At 38.1% G+C, this 18,892-nt stretch overlaps 1 protein-coding gene across 5 annotated transcripts in view; it reads left to right on the plus strand.

The window, feature by feature from the left end:
- LOC117307082 (FYVE, RhoGEF and PH domain-containing protein 1-like) overlaps positions 1–18,892 on the plus strand; it is an 81,604-nt gene that overhangs the window by 59,453 nt on the left and 3,259 nt on the right. For 4 of the 5 annotated variants that reach the window (XM_033791736.1, XM_033791734.1, XM_033791737.1 and 1 more), the window contains 11 exons: positions 1,141–1,297; positions 1,977–2,064; positions 2,711–2,761; positions 4,141–4,199; positions 8,560–8,703; positions 9,655–9,756; positions 13,160–13,258; positions 14,712–14,822; positions 15,848–15,967; positions 17,296–17,427; positions 18,705–18,830. In XM_033791736.1, the coding sequence (XP_033647627.1) occupies positions 1,141–1,297; positions 1,977–2,064; positions 2,711–2,761; positions 4,141–4,199; positions 8,560–8,703; positions 9,655–9,756; positions 13,160–13,258; positions 14,712–14,822; positions 15,848–15,967; positions 17,296–17,427; positions 18,705–18,830 (1,189 nt within the window). The remainder of the gene's footprint in view (positions 1–1,140; positions 1,298–1,976; positions 2,065–2,710; positions 2,762–4,140; positions 4,200–8,559; positions 8,704–9,654; positions 9,757–13,159; positions 13,259–14,711; positions 14,823–15,847; positions 15,968–17,295; positions 17,428–18,704; positions 18,831–18,892) is intronic. The other variant, XM_033791735.1, reaches the window with a different exon arrangement.

An 18,892-nucleotide genomic window follows, 5' to 3' on the forward strand; every position in this document is an offset into this window, starting at 1 on the left:
GTGATTAAGTTCATTTTTCTTGGGAGTTCTTGTCTTCACAACCAGAACAAATATAATAAAATAAATAAAATGAAAGCGTGCTGAAATGTTGTTACTATTCTGACATCTGTCTTTATTTAAAGGGAAGGTACACGTTTGGTAGTTTCTCATAACAAATATTAACTTAAAAACTGACTTGGTACTGAGCATTGGAGAGCTGTTGATAGTATAAAACACTGTGGGAAACAACTCCCTCTGAAGTAACGTCGTTTTTGAGAAAGAGGTAATTTCTCACTAAAATAATAAAAGACTTCTAGCTAGAAGTCTTTTATTCCTATCTGAAAGCACACAAACGTGTACCTTCCCTTTAAAGGACCATTACAGAATTATGTTTTTTTTTGTGCTAACAAAACAGTTGCTGACAGTGTACTTGCACTGCATGCAATCCACCATGTACATAAACTGACAAACCTATAGAAGTTTGAGAGCGGTTGGCCGTCTGGTTCATGAGAAACTAGTGATAAAAACGATTACACATAATTTGCAATGACACCGATGCAAAAAGAAAATTTAATAATTGGTAAATAAATCGCTCCAAACGCGAAATTAGATTTTCTCATCAAATATAACTTTTCAGACAGAAATATTTCAAGGGGTGTTTTCTACTATCATCGTCATTAGACTGTGTATGTTTTATTTAAATCTGTGATCTTCACGAATTTTGTTTCTTACCAATTCTGTAACGCTCCCTTAAAGGATTTGAGTACTTTTTGTAACACAAAACACAATGTCCACAGATTTACATTACACCGTTTGAAGATAATGGTGTAAAAAGCTTTTCTTCAAATATATACTTGCTGAGGTGCTGTAGTTTTTGAGAAACAGTAAAACAAGGTCACGAAAATACATTTTACATGCTAAAATAATTGTTGTGACTTGTTAATCTGTGGACATTGTGTTTTGTGTCCTACAAAAAGTACCTAGACTGTTAAGTGTAAGAACAATCATTTAAAACATTACTGTGCCCTAGTAAAACTTGGACACAACTGTTGTTTTTAATTCATTCTCTAATACCTAAACTAAAATAATACATGGTTTTATCCATTTAGTAGTGGAGAGACCTGTATATAAATAATAATAACAATATGTTTTTGTCATTAGGGAGACGAATCCATGTCTAGGGGAGGTATTGAAGGACAATGCACACTTTCTCAAGCTCTACTCCTTCTACGTTGGTAACTTTAACCACGCCATGAAACAACTCAATTCGTGGACGTCTAAAGTGCCTAAATTTGCCGCAGCTATATCGGAATTGCAGGTGAGCAAGTTTGTCAACCTTAATTAGTCTTTTGGGGAGTTTAATTGTTGTAGTTCTGATGATTTGGGGATGAATAGATGGACAATTATTTGATTTTGTTACTATATGAAGTTTTGGATCTGAGACGTGGGCTGTGGGAAAAGCAGACAGGTACAGGATCAACGCTTTTGCGATATGGAGGAGAATGCTGAGAATATCATGGAAAGAACACAAGACCAATGTCTTTGTTAGAAACCAGATAGGAGTAGATAGACCCACCTTGTTATCAAAAATTATTAAAAACAAGCTTCGGTACTTTGGTCACATATCCAGAAGAGAGGGGGACAACCTTGAGAAGATCATTGTGCAAGGATGTGTTGCAGGTAGTCGCCGACATTGCCGTCAAAAACTGTGTTGGACAGACGGAATCAAAGAATTCACGGGCTTATCAATAAACATTGCTTATCGATCTGCAATGGATAGACAGAAGTGGAACTCCATCATAACCAGGGTCACAAAGGGTCAGCCATGACTCAGAGGACGACGACGGCGATGATGTTTTGGAGTATGAAGTTTTATCAATCAGAGCTTATTTCCATCACAAACCAGTAGGGAGACCTCTGTAAACTTTAAAAAAAATTCACGCAATTTTTGTTTTGATACACCGCCCATTTCTTTTCTCTCTCGACCTCATTCACAGCGACGTCCAGAATGTGGGGGTCTCGCTCTCCAACACCATATGTTAACTCCAGTACAAAGGATACCCAGATATGAACTCCTACTAAAAGGTATGCCAACTGGTCGGCTTTTGTTTTAATGTTTTCTAATATGTGATTTTAAAAGCACTTGAGTGCAATCTCCTTTTTATTTTATATAATTACATTTTTATCGTTGGCAGGGGTCTGGTGCCACACATCTCAAGATGACAGTTTTTATACTTTTGTATAACCTTGACAGCCCCAGTCTAACTTGTAATCATTGTGTATATGTCTAAAGATTTAAAATAAATAAATAAATGAATAAATATTAGATAGCAGGAGAATTTCTTGTCAGGACTTTGTATTTTTCTGTTTTTTTTTACAAACTATTCAACGAAAGTTACAGATAAATAACAGTTCAAAGAGCCACCCCAACAGCTTTATTCCACAAACTTGAATCTCTTTGGGACTGACTCCTTGCCTGGTATATGTACATTGTTTAAAATATCACTTTTTAGGAAAGAGTTTGCACAATTAATGGGTAAAAAAAGATGTGTTTGGGAGAAAGAAACTAGTAAAAGGACTGGGCTTGTTTGTTTGTTCATGGGTCCAGGCCCAGTGCTAAAATTACTGGACTCTGGCCATTGGTTCATTAGGTACTTTGAGCTATGTATGCTCCAAATTGTTTTTGAGAATTTACTTTAAAGGTTTTTGTGATTTCATTACATGAATGCAGAGTACTTAAGAAAGCTGCCGGAGGATGCCAGAGATAGACCCAGTGCAGAGAGTAAGTCTTCTGTCATTTTCTTGTCACTTTAGTCGTCCATAATCTTAAGGGAGTGGAAACACTTAAAGCCATTAGACACTTTCGGTAAACAGTTTTATCCAAGGCCCACACTTCATGTATCACAACTTCTGTATAAAATAACAAAACTGTGAAAATTTTGGCTCAATCGGTCATCGGAGTCGGGAGAAAATAACGGGAAAACCCATTATTGTTTCCGCATGTTTCGCCGTGTCATGACATGTGTTTACTATAATCCGTAATTCTCATTGTCAAGAATTGATAATTTTTTAATGTTTTCTCAAAAAGTAAAGCATTTCATGGAATAATATTTCAAGAGAAGTCTTTTACCATTACCTTCTGTAAACCCAGTAAGTTATTTGTAAATCTGTGAACTTTTTTTGTTTTTTTTTGTTCCGGAAGTGTATAATGGCTTTAACAGAAAGCTACCAGTTTTAGAGATTGCAATATTGAATGTTTTTTGTGTCATCCGTAGGATTCAGTTAGGAAAACAAATTCAGAAAGTATGATTTGAAACTTTGCGTGGTGGAAACACGATATAGTAAGGTTTGCTGTAACATCATGTAACGATAATCTCTAAATATGTTGGGGGTGGTCCTGAATCGAAACCTAGGTTTCAACATGAGTTTCAATCAGTGCTCTGATTATCTTCTTATTTTTGAAGCACGGGGAAAAATTGCTAACCCAAACAGCGTTTCTAGTTAAAAAGCAGATGTGATTTGTATTACTCAAAGCTGGTTCCCTGTAATAACTCATTTAAGCTTGGCAAATAAATCTGTTCAGCAAAACTTTCTGCTGAACATTAGACGTTGCTTTGATGTCAACCTTGCGCCATGTTTGCAGATAAAAGCGATGTGGAAACAATGGGACGCTAATCAGACTCTTTTAAGTTTTTAATTTTTTTAAATTTTAGTTTCATTGTTTTTTTTTTAATTTTTTTATGTAAGTTTTATTTAGGGGTTTATGGAATTCATGTTAATCATGTTAATGCTTTCAGTCTGTTTATTGCCTGCTTGGTTTCTTCTTTTAAGCTGAAAAATACTTTTTTGACGTAGATTTTGGCGCTATAGACCGTATTGAATATGACGTCACGCGGCTCAAATATCTGACCTACAAGATGGCGTCTGTGCGTGTGCGTGCGTGTGCCGGAGAAATCAAACCGGGAGTGCTGCGTGCTTCTATGATGTACGCGTTTGGACGCGCAAACAGTTTGCCCTACAAGATGGCGACTTTTCATAGCAAAAGGGGTTATTCAATACGGTCTATATGAATGCTTTTTAGGATAGAGCCCCTAAATTATTCACCAAACCAAATTCCTTTTTCCACCCCTCATCATTCTTTGTTTTGTTGGTTTCTCGCAGAGGCGTTAGGAATCATCTCTGGAGCTGCAAAGCATTCCAACGACATGATGAAATCCATGGTGAGTTGATGTAGTCATAACAACCCATCCAATTCTTCCGTAATACCTTCATTCCGGGTGTCAATTCTGCGTGAAGGGTTTATTTTCACATGATAGCCTGATTGCTCCTTTGAGGCCATCATCTGCAAGTATAAACTTTCTCCTGGGTCCAGTTTTATAGAGCTGCTTTAGCAGACAATATTGCTTAACAACTTTCTGCTAAGCGAAAAATAAGCAGGAAATCAGTAAACACAAGGTTAAAAAGTAATACTTTAATGCGTTGGGCCGGTAAAGTTTCAAGTTGACAAGCCCAACGTTCGATTTCACTTAGGACTAGTCCTAAGAGATATAAGAAACTTAAGGCTAGTCCTAAGTTAGGACGGGTAACTCGTCTTAACTCGACATAAGACTAGTCTTAACTCTTTGTGAAATCTCTTTGTGTAATACTTCTTTGTGTTGTATCTTTGTTTTAAATGTTGACAATTATTAAGATACTATCTTTCAATTCTAGTGTTGAGTATAGATTTTAAATGTTTTAAGTATAGAAGTATTTGTAAAACAAATGAGTTTGACGGGTTGTCAAAAATGACAAAATGCAAGTTTTCTATTTTGTAGTGCACCCTCCAGTAGTAAAGACACAGTTTTAAACAATATTTCAGTAATGTTATTTTAATCAAATGAGTTCAACGATAAAACATGCAGAGAGGGGGGGGGGTGTTGTCAAAAATACAAGTTTCCATTTGGTAGTGCATCACCCAGTAGTAAAGACACAGCTTGTCCGATTACGGGGGGGATGGTTTGAAGGGATGCTTTGCGGTGAAATCATTAGGTGAATCACTTCCTGATCCCCTCACTCTAATAATGAAGAAGCACTTCGCACAGATGCAGATGACGAGAGACGCGGACTTCCCTCCAACCCCCCCCCCCCCCCCCCCGCCCCCCAACCCCCTCCTCGGGCTGTCAGCAGGAGAATGTCTGCGGTTAGGTCACATGGTACGAAGCGGCACAAGAGAAATCAAACACGGGACGCACTTCACACTAGTAACCCTACTTCAAAGTCCACTGCAAACTTTTTGGGGTGCAACCTTTTTTATGAGAGAGCGATTGGACTTAAGTGGAGGAGGGGGGGGGGTAGTAGACATCTGTAGCTTCCGATAAAGTCCCAAATAAGTTGGTGGATGTTGTCAACAAGATAAATACACCACAACTGTTGACTGTTGACGGTTTTTTTCCTGCGGCGCAACTGCACTGTTTTTGTTGACTGGACTTGGGTTCTGCGTGGACTTTGTTGTCCATTAATAATGAAAGGTATTCAGTAGCCACTTCCGCCCTTGTCATGATTGGTGAGCATCGGAATCATTTTTTTTTTTCTTTTTCGGTCGCTGTCATTTTGGAAGTTGTGGTGACGGTTTCATCACTGAAGCCCTTTGCAGAAAATGCACAAAAACAAATTAAAATCCTCACATGCTAGCATTCATACTTTTTTAGAAACGAAAAAATTTAGATCACAGATTTCAGAAACTCAAAGAGCACTTTTTCTTGAGGACATTTATTGTGACATGTTTTTTGGGGGTCACTGTTTGAAGAAAAACCCGAATGTTTCATTTATTAATAAAATCAATGGTGTGTGAAGAATTGACTCTCTTTCCAAATGTAAAGATATATGATGGGCAAAACAAGTTATATTTCAATTTTCAAAAACATTTTCCAGTCAAACTATTTACTTATAATAAATAATATCATTTAAAACTGATCAGGGGCCAATTTCATAGAGCTGCGGCTAAGCACAAAAAGTTGCTTAGCATGAATTTTCTTCCTTAATAAAAACAGGATTACCAACCAAATTTCCACATGATTTTTAGGATAAGCAATTAACAGCTGAGTACCGGTAACAAGCAATATGTAACGAATTTAAATTTTGCTGGTAATCCTGTTTTTATCAAGGAAGAAATGTCATGCTTAGCAAATAGTTGTGCTAAGCAGCTCTATGAAATTGGGCCCAGAATATTAGATATGACAATGTTGCACTGTAAAGCAAGCTTATGCATTTCGCAAAATATTTATCAATTTGACCAAACGTCATTTTGACAAAGTACAAGTCAGAGAATACACTCTAAAGTTAGGATTTTTTCCTGCAATGTACTTTAGGCTTGTATATTCTATCTACGAATGTACACTCCTATACAGAATTTCTCTTTAGTAAAAAGAAAATCTATTTATTAAAAAAAAATTCCCTCAACTGAAAAGAGTGTCTCTTTACTAAGAAGAATCTTTACTTTCTTTTTCTTTTTTACTCTTGACTTTTTGATGATTCTCTTTCTTTACAACTTTCAAGTGAAACCATTAATAAATATTTGGACAGCATTAAGATACAGTTGTTCTAAATTCAAATTGTTCCAGTATAAAAAGAAAATCTCAATTTCTCAGAGGAATTGAAATAAATGTGATCAGCTACCCTTACCTTAAACATGAGGATTTTTTTTTGAATACCTAAAGCAGTACTCAAGACCTCTTACTGTAATCCTATTTCGAGGGTGACTCACCCACAATGCAAAAGCTGTGGTTTATTTTTATTGGGGGGGGGGGGGGGGGGAGTTCTTCAAATACACCCGACGTTCAGTGCGCGCACTCCGTTGCCATAGGGAAAGGGCACGCTATTACCGTAAATGGTTGTTGCTGTTTTAGGAATCTTGGAAACCCAACGGGAATACCGTGATGAGTTCCTGGCCCCTCCAGGGGCTGCCAAGCACACACTCTGGGCACAATTTTGACCTATATCGGGCTATCGTTATTTCAGATCCCCCCCCCCCCCTCTCTCGCTGTGCCTACAGGAAAAGATGAATTTCCCTTGACAAATTGTCATCTTCCTGCCAGCAGTCACTTATGACATTTCAGTAGCTCCCTATAAAAAGAAGATCAAATTCTTGGCGGGAGGGTTCCAGGGCGTCAGGCAAAATCGAGTTCTTTTTTTTACCGCTTTTTTTCTTGGTGGTCTTAAGTACCAAATGTCAAAGTAAACAACTTCCATCTTCTGTATTCTTGCCAGGAGGTTATAGGTCGTGCTAAATCAAGCTCTGCCACTTTTCCCCGCTTTTTTTTCACCTCTGGGTCTTCACTAACAAATGTCAAGTGCAACAGCTTCCTACTTCCGTATTCTTGGCAGGAGGTTATAGGGCGTGCTAAATTAAGCCACTACTCTGTATCCGCTATTTATCTCTTGGGGTCTTGAGCAACAAGATACATGTACAACAGCTTCCTATGTCTGCTAGCTATAATGCAGACCTATTGACTGTGATGTTGTGCGTGCCGTGTTGCGGGGAAACCCAGACTTTTTGAAAAGGTTGTGGTGGTATTTTTTTAGGAAACTGGGAACCGAGCAGTACCCGCAAAGGAAATCCTTGGTTTTTTTTTGGTTTCTCCTTAAATGGAGTTCCTCTGAAGTTTTTATTTAATTTTTTTGTTTAATTTTGTTTGATGTTATAGAGTTAGAGTTCACCGTATTTTGGTTTTTGACTTGACAATGACACATGTTAAAGGGTATGATTGGAAATAAAAATGTTACTTATTGTATAAAGATGGTTGAAAGCTTCTCTTTTGCTTGAAAATTCTGTAGTTTTGAAACATGAGACAAATTACTTTAATTTCGCCAGTCCAAAACCAGATTTTTGAAAACTTATAATAATTTTCTGTTTCACTCTATTTTGGTTACTCTTTTGACCAATTGCTTTTAAAGGCAGTGGACACTATTGGTAAACACTCAAAATAATTATTAGCATAAAACCTTTCTTACTGATGAGTAATGGGGAGAGGTTGCAGGTATAAAACATTGTGAGAAACGGTTCCCTCTGAAGTGCCATAGTTTTCGAGAAAGAAGTAATTTTCCACGAATTTGATTTCGAGACCTCAGAACTTGAAATCAACCATCTTAACGCACACAACTTCGTGTGACAAGGGTGTTTTTTCTCTCATTATTATCTCGCAAGTTCGATGACCGATTGAGCTCAAATTTCACAGGTTTGTTATTTTATGCATATGTTGAGATACACCAACTGTGAAGGCTAGTCTTTGACAATTACCAATAGTGTCCACTGCCTTTAAACACATTCATGTGTTTATAACTTTATGTAAACGATGGGTCACACAAAGTGTAGATTTGTTTGGGGAAAATTACCAATGTTGGCCACATGCTTTAAAGGTCAAAACTACTTTCATAATAGTGGGGTAAATAAGGGAAATGATTGGGGGATTTAAGTTTCGATTTTAATTGTACTTCGACTTTGAACTAATCAGTATGTTTTCAGATTTAATCTTATCTTTTGTTGTTGTTTCTTATAATTACTGATCTTATACTGTTCTGTGAATTTCTTGCCATCCCCCTCAGGAGCAATTTGAGAAACTTCTTAAGATTAATGAGAAGATTGAAGGTGAAGACATCATCGATCCCACAAGACACCTTCTGAAAGAGGGCAAGATCATCAAGATTGCCAACAAGAGTAAAGATCCTCAAGATAGATATATCTACTTAGTAAGTTCAGTTCAGCTCAGTTTATTTCCACTCAATCAGTTTGCCTATACACAATATAGAATAATAATATAATAATAATTTGGGGGGCTAATCGTCCTTACTCGCAGCTAGAGCTGAATTGCGAAGGACGCGGCTACAACGTGTTCGAGAAGCAGGCATGCAAGGGCGCATTCAGCTGCCAGCCACATCAACCCATTATGACCACAGAGCACAGCCAAGATCGAAAGTGTTTGATTTTTTCCTGAGGGAGGGAAACCGGATAGTCTGGAAAACCCTCGTGGCACAGCAGATAACCAACGCACAACTCAACTCACATATGGCCCCGACCGGGAATCGAACCGGGGTCACCTTGGTGAGAGGTGAGCGCTTTACGCACAAGCCAACCGTGCCACCACGGTTGATAAACATACGCAGATAAACATACCCAGGGATGTGATTTCTCCAGTTTTAACCAAGGGTGTCGTGAAGAGAAGGAGTTCACCCCGGTTTTCCTGGTCTGATCAGCAGCATGTTGCCCCACAGCACCTTGTAAACCATTCATGGTGCCATGTAAAGGAATAGGTCTCATACTTCAAAAAATGTAGTCCCGCATACCTTGCAGGGGTGTGCTTAAGCGCTATAATAATAATAATAATAATAATAATAATAATAATAATAATAATAATAATAATAATAATAATAATAATAATAATAATAATAATAATAATAATAATAATAATAATAATAATAATAATTTATTTTTAATATAGCGTCTAACATAAAAAAAACTCTCCAAATGTTGTACAGTATTTTACATATAAACATATAAGAACATATATATAAGAGCTAATAAGAACTCAATTTTAAACAAAATACCATGATGACGCCGTTTCTCAGCAAGTAGACACTAATTTAGTCATTGTAAGAGACAAGTTTTTTTATTTCTTGATGTTCTTTATTTCAATCGTCCAGTTTAATGACATTCTCCTGTGCTGTGAGAAGAAGAGATTATTGACGGCGTCCGCTTCGTATAAAGTCAAACTCAAGCTGGAAGTGGATGGCATGAAGGTTAGTGTGAGTACATTTCTCTTGACTTCTTCCAAAAAAAAGTTTTGTTTGTTTTTGTTTGCGGAAAAAATATGTCAGCATGAAGTTTTTTTAAAAGCCTTCGGATGAGGTTGAGGGTGGATAATTAAGGAGGATGGTGATTGGGTTTGAAAATTCATGTCTGCTTGTGGTTTCATAAATGATATAAAAAAACTAATCAGTTGGATAATTGAGAGCTAAAACGCAAATCAGAGAAAGAAAACGCAGAGAAAATAGTGAAGATAAATATTCCTTAAATTATTTTTGACGATTTAGTCTTGAAAGATATTCTTCAAAGTATCAGAAGCTAAATGTTTGTTTTTTAGTATTTCAAACTCAAAAGGGAAAAGCGATGTTTCTGTCAAGTAAGATGTGCGATAACAACATAAACATGAAATTTCTCTTGGGCGTTGTGGTGTTTGTGAATGGAACCATTGGAGTCAAAACTTGACTTTTCGATTGGTGTGCTTTGAGTGTCTTCACTAACTAAGCTTCTAAAAGCTTCAGTTGACATACTTTTTCAAAAGAACATCTGGAACCATGTGAAATTTTGACGGCAACCATCTTGGTGATGGGTTTCACTTTGATATTTCCAAAGCATTTCGAAATGTTTTTGTCTTCAGCAGAGAAATTTTGCAAAAATTCATATCAATTCAATTCAAATTCATACGAGGGTAAATTATCATGTAAACCTTGCCTTATATTCAAACATTAAATTGGTTTGAAAACAAAAATTTTTTCTGAAAGATCATTTACAACAACAAAACATTTCAAAAGAATGGCATCAAATTTCACATGTTGTGTTCTTTCTTGATTTTTCATTCACATGGAAATGTCCTGGGCCCAATTTCATAGAGCTGCTTGAGCACAAAAAAGTAGCTAAGCATAACATGCTTATCATAATAAGGTTACCAGTCAAACCATGTTTACACATGTACAATTTGTGACTGGTATTGTGCTCATTTCTGCTTAGCAGACATTGAGAAATATTTTCTGCTTAAGCAGTTCTATAAAATTGGGCCTGGTTGTGGCATGACCGTGTCATGTTTGGTCACATTAAGATGAGGATACTTTAGATGATTTCACAGAACTTTACGCAACTGCATAAGTTCACTTGCGCTTTGTTGTGCGCCATACCCGTTGCGCAAGTGGACTTACATAGTTGCATAAAGTTTTGTGAGGTCGGCCGCTGGTCTTTGACAATATTACCAATGTTGTCTGCATGCTTAAAACAGTGTGATAGTCCACCTTTTCATCTGTAGGTTTTAGGCATCATGTAGTTGATTTTGTTTTCAACACTTTTTGTTTGTGTTTTTTTGTGAGCATGCTGTCCTAGATCATGATGGGGTAACTGTACTATTTTTATATTAGTTTTTTTTTTTTGGGGGGGGGGGAGGGGATCAATAGAGTCGTACTTTATTGGAAAAGATGCTAAATAAAAGAAAACGTTTGAAACTTTGACAGTTAAATCAGCCTACCACCTCTCCATTGCATATATCGGGGCTTGGGCCAATTCGACAACTTGCTGAAGCACACAAAATTTACCAAGCACCAAACAATTATGCTTACCGGAAAAGGGTTACCAACCAAAAATACCATGATGTGCTCAATGTGTGACTGGTTCCCTGCTTATTTTGGCTAAGCAAAATTTGTTTAAGCAAGTAGGGCGTTGGAACTACATCTTGGAGAGGGCAAGGCCATTTTCTTTTAGCAAAGGGGGCACTTCTATTGGAAAGTCTTTAAATTTATGAGAGACTTTTGAAGATAGATAGGATAAGAAGGGGCATCAAGGGGATATACAATTGTCTGATTTGCTTTCTTGTGCCTCCTGCTGCTTTGTCTTTAAGCATAGGTGACAGTAGTTGGTAAAGCCTGCCGTACATGGAAGATCATCTGCAATATTTGACATCCTTGGCATTACCATATTGAGCTTTGGTGATGAAACTGCCATTTAGCCGGTACTGTAAAAGTAAGGTTTCAAATCAGCGAGTGGTTAACTGAAGAAAGTCATCGACCGAAACCCATTAAAGCCAGGTTCTTAATCAATGAACATTTCAGTCAGTAGTTGTGTACCACGATTCATTAATTTGAAACAATAGATCAGTATCAAATCAGCAAGTGGTTAACTGAAGAAAGTCATCGACCAAAACCCACATAAGCCAGGTTTTAATCAATGAACATTTCAGCAATTGTGTACCACGTTTCATTAATTTGAAACAATAGATAAGAACATTCAACGAGTCAGCATTCAAAAGAGTGTAGCAAAATGTTTGTTTTAATGAATTTCTTTCATATTATTTTTGCTGCTGTCTGTTTTTTTTGTTTACAAAGGTGTTTATGGCTTGCATGAAGCTCCTCTGCATGAATGCAAAGTGAAAGTGTTTATGGCTTGCATGAAGCTCCTCTGCATGAATGCAAAGTGAAAGTGTTTTTCTTTAGTATGGTTGTAAACTATACTTTGTCATAACAAAACGAGCCATCGTAAGAAAGACTCTGCTATATGTATGTACATGTAGGGATTGAGATATGAGGCCAGTACCAGCTTTGTGCATGTATACCAGAGGCCAGTTTGACTGACGAGCCATTTTGCGACAGCTATTTTTTCCCCAGTCACCTTGAAACTAAATATTTGTTTTTCATTGTGCCATAAGCATTCCTGCAACTCCTTTGGAGTATGCAGCACCGGCAATCAAATTGGTTCAAAGGTTGCTTATCAATCACATTAGCAATTTATAGCATGAAGCCTGGATGATATCATGATAATATCGTCATGATACGATATTGAAAACAATATTGGATACGAAATTGAAAACAATATTGTCCAAATCGATGTTGATTTTGAAAATATTTAAATATCGTAACAGAGATGATATTCTTTCTATAAAGATGGTATATTCAAATATTTCTAGAATACCTTATTTAAAACTACTTACTCTTGGTGATGAGAAGCAATAAAAGTGACATGTCGTGCCCAGAAACAAAATGTCATGGCCGGGATTCGAACCCACATTGGGATGACTCAGCCATCAGAACTTGTGTTGGATGATGCTCGCGCCGGCTTGTCCACATCACACTTTTTAGTACAATTATTGGCAAAGTATAATGATTGGCAAAGATTGTGGGTTCGAGTCCCACGCGAGTTAAATGCCTGTGATTTTGTTCTTCGAAAAGTACTGAGTATACAGTGCTAATAACACACTTCGTTGTAAGGGTAAATTCAAATAATATAATGACAACATTAACAATAATAAATGACATAAACAACAACTCAAAATAATATCATTAACCTTCTTTGTTTTGTTTGCCCAAATAACCCCCACCCCCTTCTCCTGTGTTCCTCCTTACCCCCATCGGCTGTCCTTGATGGTACCCCCCGCTTCATCCCTAGCAGGTACTGGACAGTGACAACTGCCGGTTTATCATCGAGGGCAAGACAAAGAGCATCGAGCTGCAAACCAACACGGAGGAAGACCGTGAGGATTGGATGGCAGTGAGTAATTCATGAAATAACTCGGTCCTGTGACTCAATTTTGGCAATTTAAGACACAGCCGTCGATTTCACAAAACTCTTCCTAACTTAAGATTAATCTTAGGACTTAGGACGAGTCCCAAACCTGCAATGTAGCATGCAGACCTTAAGATTAATCCTAACTCGAGATAAGGCGAGTCCTAACTCTTTGTGAAATCGACGGCTGGACACGTTTGGTATTTTATTATTTGAGTGAGAAGTTACCTCTTTCTCAAAAACTATCTTACTTCATAGGGAGCTGTTTCTCACAATGCTTTATACTATCGACAGCTGTCATTGCTCGTTACCAAAAGTTTTTAGGGTAACCGTTATTTTGAATAAAACCAATAGTGTCCAGAACCTTTAAAGACAGAGTGCCTTACTCAAAAAATGAATGACCCTGAAACATTACTTGGTGAAAGCACTGGAGAGCTGTGTTAATGTTTATAAAACATTGTTAGAAATGGCATCCTTTGAAGTAATTTAGTTATGGAAAAGTGCTAATTTTTCACCCAAATATTTTACTCGTCGCAAGGCATCAACGAGGGTGCTTTTGTCTTTTATTATTTTCACGTTACTCCGGAGGTCACCGGAGGTCGTTGTTTCGAATCACACTCTAGTCAATTCTTTGTTCAACCCCCAAATCATTTATTATTTTCTTGAACTCTCAAGACTGATTGAGCTCAAATGTTCTCAGGTTTGTTATTTTATGCATACGCCAAGTGGGGATCCGGTCTTTAAACAATTACCAATAAAGCATATCTTGTCTTTAATAATTTAACAATAAATACCTATTGACCACAGGGATTAAATAAAGAATGGACATAACTTGATTTTTTGGAAACTATACCCTGGAAAATTTTGATGGATTTTCTATTTAAAAAATCAGATTCTTCATTTTGAAGAGATTCAATTGAAACAGCGTTGAGTTTGACTTTTTGCTTTGAAAGAGCATAATATAAAATGACATCTTACATAGTTTGAGTGTGAGGTTAGAGAATTCTAGCTCTTCCTTCACCTGTTATGATGACTCTATCTATTGGCAAATGAGTGCGTCACAAGACTCAATTTAATCTTGGAGACTGTGCACACTTCTCAATGTGGCACAACCATCTCAACGCTGTGGTCAAGTGGTTAGACTGCAAGGCTTGCAATCACAAGGTTGTTGGTTAGGATTTCACAATGACTGGAATCAATGTTGTTGTCTAGTTACTGAATCTCAATTTCTTGATTTGTGCAGTTCATAGCCATAGACGTTAAACCATATGTCTGTATGAGAGAGATTGACTGTTGGCAGCTTGGTGTTTATATCCACCTTTGGGAGTTTACTGAGTTCCCTTGATGGGTAGATCATCTAAACAAATACTTGACAGACTCCTACAAGATTCAAAGTAATAAATCCACTTACATCATCTTGACTATTTTCTCCCCCTAGGCCTTACTGTCTGCCATTCGTGAGATGGTCCGCAAAAAGGAAAGTTTCAAGACCAACGATGCGGTCGGTGATCGGTCAATCATAGAAGACGATGACGATGAAGATGGCAAGGTGGGGAACTTATCACAAGAACATTTGTTTCGAAAAAATTGTAGGCCAAGATTTATAGGCAAAGATTTACCGCCAAGTTGTCAACAAAATTACCATTTCAAATATCAAGTTGTTACTGACAAGGGAGAGTGATTGGGTAAATTTTAAAATAATTTGGGGTTGAACAGAGACAAATTTTGTTGAGCGGAACTCAAACCAACAACCAAGCTCATGAAAGTTCTCTAAAACACAAATTTAATTTCTTTTTTTTTTTTCATTTGTGGCAAGTAAGTTTACAAAATTGATATCATGTTTATATTCTTTGAGATAAGACATTAGATGAGTCGATATTTGTCTGTAAATTTCTGCCTCATAACAATTTTGATCAGGACACGAATCCCCTATGTATGAAACAAGTCTTACCAGGCATAAAACTCTCAGCAGATCAGCTGATTTCCCTCTATTTTTGAATAAAACAGTGCCTCAGAACGCTGATCAACATTGAACAAAGTTGTCTATTCTGGGCCTTTCCTCCTACTCCTTTGGGTTGCAATTACAGAGTTTACATATAGATTTACATTTGTGGCCTTGGATTGATATTGCAGTTTGCGTCAGGGAAGTACGAGCCCTGTCGATTACATTTTGGATACCCCATAAACAAAGAGTCTTCCTTCTGATTTACCAAACTCTAAATAGCTCATGAAAGTTCTCTATTTTTTGGTTAATCGAGGATAATCATATATCTTAATCTAATGTTAAAAAATCTATATCTCAGACATAAGTCTTAAGAAACTTTATTACTCTCAAAAAGACAAATTACATTGCTTGCACAAATTTAAAAAGACATCAACAAGTTAAACAGTGATATAAAAGAAGCAGGTACTACAAATATTGCCCAAGAAACAATGTACAAGGATTTAAGAATAAACATACACACCCAGTCTGGCCATTTACAACAATTAAGATAAACATACCATTATACAAATCTATACACAGAGTTTGCATATATTTGTGTTTACGTTTGTCTTCTTGAATTGATATTTTAGTTTGTGCCAGGGAAGTGCGAGCCTCGTTGGATCAAAGATGACGAGACAACAATGTGCATGCGATGTGGAACGGACTTCAAACTGATTAAACGCAGACATCATTGCCGAGCATGCGGAGCGGTAGGTAGCAATCAAACAATTGCAGCAAGTATGCATTTGTTCTCTTCACTGGTTTAGTTCACCGGACCCAAACTCTGGTGTTGTCTGCAGCAGAGTGATGGTTCGAATCCCAATCATGACATTTGTGCTCTTGAGCAAGGTACTTCAGCATAATTGCTTTGAAAAAAAGCCGGTATTGCATTCTGCTCTACTAGCAAGGCTCCTAGTGGATGATACCCATACCTACATCCTGACGGACTGTGAAGGGGGTAACTCTGTTTTAGCCCCAGGAGTAGGTGGCTCCTAGTGGATGATACCCATACCTACATCCTGACGGACTGTGAAGTGGGTAACTCTGTTTCAGCCCTAGGAGTAGGTGGCTCCTAGTGGATGATACCCATACCTACATCCTGACGGACTGTGAAGGGGGTAACCCTGTTTCAGCCCCAGGAGTAGGTGGCTCCTAGTGGATGATACCCATACCTACATCCTGACGGACTGTGAAGGGGGTAACTCTGTTTCAGCCCTAGAAGTAGGTGGCTCCTAGTGGATGATACCCATGCCTACATCCTTAGGGACTGTGACGGGGGTAACCCTGTTTCAGCCCTAGGAGTAGGTGGCTCCTAGTGGATGATACCCATGCCTACATCCACACAGACTGTGAAGGGGTAACCCTGTTTCAGCCCTAGGAGTAGGTGGCTCCTAGTGGATGATACCCATACCTACATCCTGACGGACTGTGAAGGGGGTAACTCTGTTTCAGCCCCAGGAGTAGGTGGCTCCTAGTGGATGATACCCATACCTACATCCTGACGGACTGTGAAGGGGGTAACTCTGTTTTAGCCAAAGGAGTTAGTCCCAACATGCCCCATGTGATAGGTGACTTGGGTTAATAGCCCGAATCAGTCTAATAGACCTTATGCATTGACGTCACCCAGCGACCATCTTAGTGACAAAACAATCGAAACGCACAGATTTGTACGTGCGGCGCACAGGATTGGCCAATGAACAACCTCCTTTTGACCTCTAGGTGAGGGCGCCCTACTGAAATGACGTCATGTGCATAAGGTCTATTGCAGCCTTGTGATGTTAGGCAATCTCTCATAAACTAAAAATAAAAATAAAAAGTTGTGTTATCTTTGTCAGAACAATTTATAAAATATAAAAGAAACATTCTGAAAATGCTGCAAAAATTAGTCCCACAGGTGTGCATGGACAAAATTCTGTTGATTGTGACAACCATATTCTCAAGAATAATGTTCTAAAAATTTGTTGCTGCATACTGAAGTTGCTGATGATAAGTACTTTAGTAGAAATCATTGTTGCTATTTTCTTATCTGGATTCGTAGGTTGTTTGCAACAAATGTTCAAGCTTCGAGAGCCCTCTTCAGTACGACAACAGTAAGATGAACAAAGTCTGCTGCAAATGTTACTACACTTTGAAGGGTGATGTTGAAGAACTCAAGAAGATGGAGAGAAGGGTAAGTTATTCAGAACTGAGGAGAGAAGAATTGTTCCACAAATCATCAGTTGCTGAGAAATATCATACTCATTTTCCAATGGGAGACTTTCTGGGACGATAGAGGGCAGCAGACTTACCGGGTAAATCCATTGTTCTCGGAATTATGCGCATGTTCAGAACTACGTAAACAATGGAAATTTACCCGGTATGTCTGCTGCCGCCTAGCGTTGGAAAGTCTCCTATTGACCACTTGCATGCACGTAACACGCAGCGACTGTGCCACACTCACCATTTTGGTGGTCAATAGGTTTACGTGTGAATGCCGCATCGCATAAAATTACGCACCTCACTTAATAACGCACAGATTAACGCACCTTCAGGAAAATGCAAAAGAAGCCTGGAATGGATGATGCTTGGGTACACAACGAAAGGCCACGAAACAAATGCTTGGATAAGGGAATCAATGAGTGGTAAGAGGTTTTCAACTAGTGGTTTACACCCAATGAGTCCTGGTTCTTGATAATTTGACCGAGACGAAGTCGAGATAAGTTATCAAGAACCAGGCCTCGGCAGGGTTAAACCACTAGTTGAAAACAGATTCAACACACTTTGATTCCCATTCATAAATACCTTTTCGGTCAAAAAACATCAACACTTTTTGGTCAAAAAGTAAAATGAATGCAAGAATTGTAATTGCTCAATGATATCTTTCAACGAAAAACCCCTCCAGCTGTGAAATGGTAAGGCCCTCAGGTAAACAACTCCTTATAAGGAGATTGCTGTTCGCGTCGCGCGTATTGCGTTATGTGGCACAACTGCCCGGCCGTTGCTCTTGACCAATAGGAATGAAGAAACTGTCTTAAGCACAGGTGCAATCTCACGTGCCACGTCCATGTTCAACACTTTTTAATGGTGTTATATAATCCGTTCAAACACCCCCACGTGATGCCCTCTCGACCAATCAGAATGGATAAATCGCTTAGGTATTTATGGATCAAACTAAATTCAGGGATGTGTTACTGGCGTAAGAATCTTCCATACTTTTTTTCTGGATTTTTCACAAAGTATGTGGTCTCTCAAAGTTCAGTAAATTTGATATTTAACTTGTGGTGCAACTGAGGTTAGAGACTGGTAACCTCTTGCCCATTTTCATGAGGACTCTATCTATTGGAAAATGAGTGCATACAAAAACAATCGTCTTTGTCCTTAGAGCCCCTGTTTTTAATATTATATTCTTCTTTCCAAAAATGTTTACTTGATGAAGTTTTGAATGTGATGTTCTTTTCCCCACTTCAGTCACTGATAACGGAGTTAGCAGATGAAGCCTCTTTTGGGAGTTTCTTATATCTACAGAAGGGTGGCTGGGTTAAGTACTGGGTGGTTGTGACGGATCAGGATCTATACGCCCTCAAAGCACCCAAGGTAAAATCATTGGCCTTTAGAGTAGATTAGGTAACTAGTGGGGGATGGATGGGGTCTTAAGT

Source organism: Asterias rubens, chromosome 2, assembly GCF_902459465.1.
Source record: "Asterias rubens chromosome 2, eAstRub1.3, whole genome shotgun sequence".
NCBI lineage: Eukaryota > Metazoa > Echinodermata > Asteroidea > Forcipulatida > Asteriidae > Asterias > Asterias rubens.